Source organism: Rhinopithecus bieti, unplaced genomic scaffold (assembly GCF_001698545.2).
Source record: "Rhinopithecus bieti isolate Rb0 unplaced genomic scaffold, ASM169854v2 scaffold_40803, whole genome shotgun sequence".
NCBI lineage: Eukaryota > Metazoa > Chordata > Mammalia > Primates > Cercopithecidae > Rhinopithecus > Rhinopithecus bieti.
Genome location: NW_016816762.1, coordinates 294832 through 302739, shown reverse-complemented (window position 1 = coordinate 302739; position 7908 = coordinate 294832). Strand labels below are relative to the sequence as shown.

The window sequence follows — 7908 nt, the reverse complement described above, 5'->3', positions numbered from 1 at the left end:
CCGGGGCCGGGGGTGGGAGGACAGCATGGAGTCTCCTCTCCTTGGGTCATCTCCCACGAGCTGCGCCAGTGAGAGGCTGCAGTTGGTGGGCGATCATCTCTGCAGCCCCTTCGCATGGAGGGAGTAAGGCGGCTCGGGGGGCGTTTCCCCAGTGGGCATGCTTCCCTCAGTAAATGCTCTAAGTAGTGAATGAACTCTTGGTTGGTTGGTTCCTCAGGTGACAAGCTGTTTAAGTGCGAAGAGTGTGCAAAATTGTTCAGCCGCAAAGAGAGCCTAAAGCAGCACGTTTCTTACAAGCATAGCAGGAACGAGGTGGGTGGAAATAAGCCCAGGGTTCTCTTCCCAGTTGTGGGGATGAGGCAGACAACGGACCAAATCACCATGTTGCAATGAGAAGAAAGAATCCCAGAAGGGAGGAGAGCGGGCCAGGGCTGTGAGGGAGGGAGGAGAGCGGGCGAGGGCTCTGGATGCCCAGGCGTCCCTGAGAAGAGAGTCCCAGGAGGGATGAGAGCAGGTGAGGGCTGTGGGTGTCCAGGCATCCCTGGGCCACCTGCCAGCCCCTGGTCCCGGTCAGATGCCCACAAGCGCAGCAGGAAGACGCAGGAGAATGGAAGTGTTAGGCGCTGGGAGTGGGGCTCCCTGAGTGTGGGGTTCCCTTTCTAGGCAGGTGAACAGCAAGAGCATGCATCCTTTGTGTTCCTAAACAGCGGGAGGGTGGTGGAGGTCAGAGTCGTAACAGACACAGGTGCGGAGTCGCCCGGGCAGCGCGTCGGGGGCTTGGCCTCTGTGGACTCTGCGCCGGGCCGTCTCACTCACGCGTGTCCCTCTGACCAGGTGGACGGCGAGTACAGGTACCGGTGCGGCACTTGTGAGAAGACCTTCCGCATCGAGAGCGCGCTGGAGTTCCACAACTGCAGGACAGGTGAGGGCGCCGGTCAGGTCTCCCCTCGGCCCCTGTGCAGTGCGGATTCTCAGACACGCTGCAGAGGCCGGGGAACTTTAGGCCGAAGTAAAGATTGTTCTCATGAATAGACAGCCTCACTTTTAACATTTCCCTCTGTCCATTTTGCTTCAAAGCAGTTGTTATCCTAAAGATACACAGATGGAAACTTTCCAGTTAAAAGGGATTGATTTTCTTCCTGCATTTGTCAGCCGAGCTGCGTATGGCCCCACATTGGAGAGCATTGTAAAGCCGGGGGCCGTTCGGCTGAAAACAGGGAGCAGCAGTGTCCGATGTTTTCTAGGGCCGTCTGAGGAAGAAAGGAAAAGGTCAGGATAATGGCTGGAGGAGTGTGAGCGCTGGCTCGCTTGCTTGTAAAGGTTGTTCCTAACCGCGAGCCCTCCTCCATCCAAGTCTCCTGCGTCGTCCAGGGTGGAACGGGGTTGCCCCTGCACACATCCTTTTTGTTCTGAGCCTGCTTGTGTGCACCAGTCTCCAAAAGTAAAGCATTTTCCTTGTGTGAGGCCTGAAGCCGGGTGTGCCTGGACCAGCCTGTAGTGGAGAGGTGGCCTCTGTGGGCCTGGGGGGCGTCTGAGGCCCCTGTCTCTCTGACCGAATTTGCTGCTAGCAAGTAAGCAGACCAAAGAAAAGCAGACACCACAAGGAGGCCAAGGCCGGCTGCGCTTCTCCACGTGGCCCGAGGATGCCCCTGTATTCTTCAGTGATGACGTGCAGCCTCTGGGATGTGGGAGTCACGCCTTCCCCATTCCCAGTCGTGGGTGGCACTGGAGGCCCAAGCAGTGGGGGTCCCCAGCGGGGCACAGAGGGATGAGTCACTGTTGCCTTTGTGTCCCCCTCTCTCTAGGACTCATAGCACACCCTGGAGAGGGGGGGCCCGGCGGCAGTCGGCTTAGAGACCTACCAGGTTAGCCTTCGACGCCCACCCCGTCCTTGTCCGCCTGCCTCTGTGTCTGTCACTTGCATCTCTGTGTTGTTCTTGTTAAGGTGCCACCCGCCCCTGTGTTGAGAACAGGGCACCCACAGCAGTGGACTCCCAGGGGCTCTGGCCAGGGCTGCTGCACGAGGACTGTGTGAGAGGCTCTGCTCCCCTGCCACGGCTGCTGGGGACGGGGGGCCCTTGGTGGGGTTGGCTAGTTCTACTCCGAGGGTTCCTATTTGAAATCAGGGCTTGGTTCTTCCTCCCTGATGCCTTCTTCCCCAGGTTGGACTGTTCTGAGGGGCAGGAATGAGTCATGTTTTGCCTGAGCTTTAGTGGCTCTGAAGGATCCATGTCTGGCATGAGGTGGCCTCCAGAAGCTTCTGGATGAATTTCCAGTGTGCCGTACCTCCTGCATTTTAAGCCCTCCTATCACAAGAATTCCCAAGAAATCTGGGGCCCAGCCCCCTGAAGACTTCCACTTAGTGCAGCCCCGGCCAGACAGATGAACCTTCATCTTGTTTGCGAACCTCCCCTTGCGGTCCCCGCAGTCCCACGGGAGTGTAGCAGGCGAGGGTGTTGGGCTTCCTAAGAGTGATGCTAGCATCTAAGGCACTTTGGTGAGGCAGACTCACGGTTGAGGAGGAGGCATTGCCTCCTGTTATTTGTAACTATTTCTCTGGACCCAAATAAAACAAAGTACTAGAAGCGGCTAAGCAGCAGGGGCTTCCTGTCAGCCAGAGGTGCTGTTAGGCCAGGCGCTGGCCTTCGTTAGTGACCTAGAACCCGAAGAGCGCCAGGGACCTGCATCACACCACCTCTTCCCCTGAGACGCTCTAGTTTCAAAGGTTACCCATTTTAGACTGAAAAGACAGGATAAAAACCTTGAAATGGAGCTCGTTTGCATAATATATGATTTGCATGCTCTTATTTATAGTATTGAAGTTAAGAGACAAACCAAGAATTCGTACAATGTGGGGGAAAGTTTTAAAATGTTACAGTCTTGTGGGTTTTTCTGAGACTCCCTCCACGGGACCTGTTGTGGTACCTGTCCCTTGTGGTGTGACCAGGTGCTGGTGTAGCTCATCGTCGTGTTCCTTGTGCTGTCTCTGACCATAAATACTGTGCTACAGAATAGCAGAGGCTCACGTCCAGGCCCTCAGGCAAAATACAGCCCACCAGCCTCCCCCAGTAACCCCCTCTCCATCCCTGGGCACCCTGCGCCCCTCTCCCTTCATCAGACCCCAGAAGGCAGCTGTTCTCAGTGGCTCATTTATTCAGACATAAATCTAGACCTCCTCGGCAGCAGGGTTATTGGAGAGAGAAGCATTGTTGGGACCCCGTGCCCATCTGGGTTCCCTAACTGGGTGGGTGGCTGTGGGAGAAGCCACCCTCGGTTTGGCAGAGTTGTCCGGGACAGCTGGGGAGTGGTCTGAAGTAGGTTCTCTTTCCATGGTCAAGAGGGGCTTGTGAGGGAGAAAGCTGACGCTCTTGGCAGCACCATTGCCTTCCTTGGGGCTGCAGGACTAGTGGAGCCACCTGCCCAGCGAGGGGTGCACATGGGTGCTGTTTTGCACCTGCCTGGGAGGGAGGCTCACTTGTATTAGTTGGGACCTGCCTGGGAAGGAGGCTCACTTGTATAATTTAGTACCTGCCAGGGAGGGAGGCTCATTTGTGCTGTTCGGTACCTGCCCAGGAGACAGGTTCATCTGTGCTATTCGGCACCTGCCTGGGAGGGAGACTCGCCTGTACTGTTTAGCGCCTACCGAGGAGAGAGGCTCACCTGTGCTGTTTAGTACCTGCCCGGGAGGGAGTCTTACCTGTGCTGTTCAGCACCTACCCAGGAGGGAGGCTCACCTGTGCTATTTAACGCCTCCCTGGAAGGGAGGCTGTCTGTGCTATTCAGGCCCTGCCTGGGAGGGAGGCTCACCTGTGTTCTTTAGCACCCACCTGGGGGGAGGCTCACCTATGCTGTTCAGGAGACCCAAGTTGAGGGGAGTGTGGCAGTCCGATGANTAGACAGAGTCGTGCTCTGTCACCAGATTGGAGTGCAGTGGTGCGATCTCGCTCACTGCAACCTCTGCCTCCCGGGTTCAAGCAGTTCTCCTGCCTCAGCCTCCCCAGTGTCTGGGACTACAGATGCACACCACCACACCCAGCTAACTTTTTGTATTTTTATTAGAGACGGGTTTTCACTATGTTTACCAGGCTGGTCTTGAACTCCTGACCTCACATGATCCGCCTGCCTCAGCCTCCGAAAGTGCTGGGATTACAGGCGCGAGTCACCGTCCCTGGACACGTTCATATTTTGATATCTCCTTCTCAGGTTTTTGCTTTGTAGACATATGTGTGTGTCTGCTTTTTTCACTAAACTGCCCTCATGGTGAACCTACCATTGCTTTCACCACTTAATTTACTTTTAAAAATAGCAACTGTGTTGGATGCAGAGGAAATAAAACAGTAGAAATCAAGTTCACTTGCCTATACGAAGGTTGGCAAATGAGATTGAAAACAAACACACATGGGAACCAGAGGCCAGGGCAGGTGTGGACGGTGGCAGTCTTCCTAATTGCACGGTGCCTTTGCATCTCTCTTTGTAGAACATCTCTTGGGCCACTTGGAACAAGCCAAAAGCCTTCCTCCAGGCAGCCAGAGTGAGGCAGCAGCTCCTGAGAAGGAGCAGGGCACACCCCGGGGGGAACCCCCTGCAGTGCCTGAGAACAAGAATGCTGCCCCCAAAGAACAGAAGAAAAGCCTCGAAGGGGGAGAAAACCCAAAGCGTCCAAAGCTGAGCAGCCTCTAGTCATCGTGGAAGACAAGGAACCCCCAGGTGATGAGTGGGTTTCTGCGATGAGTACCTGCGTGGGGTGCAGCCCTCCTGGCACCTGAGGGCTGGCGGGACAGGGGGCAGAGGGCAGGGCAGGAAAACTCAGTGTAGAAAGGCCTCGTAGCAGGTAGACTCTAAGCCCTTCTGTTTTTCTCTCAATCAACTCTAGTAAAGTACAATTTCCATGTAATACCTTTCACACTAAAAAGGATACAGGTTGTGGATTTTGACAAATGGATAGAACTGTGAAACCAGCACCCCCGTCAGGGTAGAGGACATTTCCGTCTCGTTAGCCGCTTTCCTGACTGTCTTCTGTACCAGTGCATTCCACCCATCCTGGAATTTCTCATGAATGGACTCTGTCTGCCTCTTTCAGGCAGCGTACAGGCTGGAGACCCGCCCACATGGTTTATCTGTGACTCCTTCTCCTTGATCGCTGAACAGTGCTTGGTCCGTCACCTGTGGGTGGGCACTGAGTCGCTCCCAGGCCCTGGCTAGGGCTCATCCTTTGATTGTGCGGCATCCTCAGTTGGGTTTGAAGAGGCATTTGACCCTCTTCCAGGGTGTGCGGTCCCTGCAAGGCTCTTGTCCCTGTGGTCCTCACACAGCCCCCATCCAAGCCACCTGCAGCACACGCCTGGTGGTCCTCACAGTGAGGACGAGCTCTGATGCTCAGCCACTGGCCCCTTCACCTTTGTTACTGACACCGGGCAGTTTTTCTTTTTACTGTCTAGGATACACCAGGATTTCTTTTGTGAGAGTGAAAAGGAGTCCTTATTGTTTTGATGAATTAGAGAGAATTGGGAAGAGCAGCCATCGTGGAAAATTCTGAGCCTCCCCTTTTCCACTCTGGGTCTGCAGCTTCCTGGCTTTGCACTGCTGGGCGCTGATTTAGGAGCACCCGAAAGCCTGCTGGCCAGTTTCCCCACATCTCTGTGAATAGGCATAGAAGATGGGGGGCGGGGGAAAGTGGGTCAGGTAGATATTTCACTAATTCTTACTTACGCTGGGAAGACATTTAGTAGGCAAAGTGTTAGAAACCAGTGATTGAATTTTTTTGTGTAATCTTCTCCTATTTCATTTGTCTCAGGTTTCTGGCCAGGGTCTCTAGTATTGGCGATGATGTGATCTTTGACTTTTGTACAAAGTGGTTAGCTAAAATGGTTATACTAATGTTGGCACATTTAATTAGAAGCATTAACATTTCTAAATCTCTGTCAGAAAATAAGTTCGAAGTTTCTGCTATATATCGAAAATATTTTTGGTTGGTATGAAGAGGGATTGAAGTAATGTTATGATGCTGTGGTTTTTAAAAAGAATAACAAATTATAACTTCAGTTTGGGCTAAGAAAAACATCTTGCTTTTCTGCGTATACTAGTAAATGTGTGGATCCCAAAATATTGCCAGTTTTTTTTCTTTTTTCCCCTGTGTAAACCTCAACATTTGTGCCTGCCGCTGGGCCTGGCTGTGGTCCCCACGGGGCGGTGTGTCACCGTGGTTTGGCTGTGTTTGTCCCCTGCTCTTGTGGTGACTTGGCTTGTCACATCCCCTTCGTACAGAGCAAGTGGCAGAGATCATTACCGAGGTCCCTCCGGATGAGCCTGTGAGCGCAACACCGGACGAGCGGATCATGGAGCTGGTTCTGGGGAAGCTGGCCACCACCACCACTGACACCAGCTCGGTTCCAAAGTAAGTCCTGTCTGGCACCTGGGCCGTCCTGTGGATAGACAGTGCTGGCAGCAGCCAAGCCATTCTGGAGGGAAGGCACCTTCCCAGCAGGAAGGCCCCAGGAGAGGAGGTGGAAATGGACCTGCTGAGGAAGCAGCAGGAATGTTCTGGAGCTCAGGAGTTTAATGGTGCATCCACTGTGAAAACAGCGTTAAAGAAACGTTTTGTTGTGGTTAAATATGCATAGCATAAATTTAACCATTTTAACCATGTTTAAGTGCACAATTCAGTGGCATTCAGGATAGTCACACTGTTGGGCAACCATCTCCCTCAGCCATCTGTGGCACTTTCCCATCTCCCCAAGCTGAAACACTGTCCCCATTAAGCACCCGCCCCAGGCCCCTCCCCCAGCCCCTGGCACCCACCATTCTACTTTCTGTCTCTGTGGATTTGATGACTCTAGAGATGTCATAGAAGTGGAATCAGACAGAATTTGTCCTTTATGTGACTGGCTTATTCCACCCTGGCTCATCCATGTGTAGCCTGTGTCAGAATTTCCTTCCTTTTCAACACTAAGTAATATTCCTTTTCAACACTGAGTAATATTGCATATGCCCCGTCTTTTGTGCATCCACTGATGGACAGCTGGGTTGCTTCTAGCTTTCGCAGTGCTGCTGTGATAAAACACTTTGCTATTTGAATTTCAGTGAATTTAACAGATTGCCCTGTGTTTTCTTGGGTTATTTTTACCCTGGAGTTGAATAAGTTGGTGGTCATTTTTTGGGGCCCTTTTTGGATCACCTCTTATAGTTAGCAAAATAATGTCGGAAATGATGTTACCTGTTTATTTATTTATAGTTTATCTTATTGCCCAGAAGAGTTCAGGTGGCTTACCATCAAAAATACATTTAATAGGGAAAAGAAGTTTTAAAAATCAGGTACAGATAATATGTAAAACAGAGGAGAGTTAAGACAGAGTGACAAGAGCAGAAAACAGATGTGGTTATTCTAATTGAGGCACAAATTGACCTCCAGGCTTTCTGGTGGCCAGAGTTAGAACACAGTCCGGTGTGTGGCTGTTACAGCTAAAGCTGCCTAATGTCATTATATATTCAAGGTGTCCCTTTCAGGTGCCCTGGAAGCTGGAAGTGACGCCCGGGCGCATTCCCTCCTTTCTCACGTACGGGCTCGGGATTAGCTGTGAAGTTTTGGAAGGAGGCCATTTCCACGCTGCTTGTAACCTGGAACTTTTTTCCCACCTGTCTTTTCCCAACTTACTGACGTCCCCGGGCAGGTTCACCCATCATCAGAATAACACCATCACACTCAAGAGGAGCTTAATTCTCTCGAGCAGACACGGCATCCGGCGCAAGCTCATCAAACAGCTTGGGGAGCACAAGCGGGTTTACCAGTGCAACATCTGCAGCAAGATCTTCCAGAACAGCAGCAACCTGAGCAGGCATGTGCGCTCGCATGGTGAGTCTGCACGGCCCCGCCGGGGGCCGGGGCCGGGGCCGGGGCGGGGGCCGGGGCCG

At 52.7% G+C, this 7908-nt stretch overlaps 1 protein-coding gene across 1 annotated transcript in view; it reads left to right on the top strand.

Moving 5' to 3' along the window:
- PRDM15 (PR/SET domain 15) overlaps positions 1 to 7908 on the top strand; it is a 61252-nt gene that overhangs the window by 21757 nt on the left and 31587 nt on the right. Inside the window, 4 exon segments of the mRNA XM_017855194.1 lie at positions 4478 to 4624; positions 4627 to 4707; positions 6265 to 6394; positions 7668 to 7857. Of these exon segments, the coding sequence (XP_017710683.1) occupies positions 4478 to 4624; positions 4627 to 4707; positions 6265 to 6394; positions 7668 to 7857 (548 nt within the window).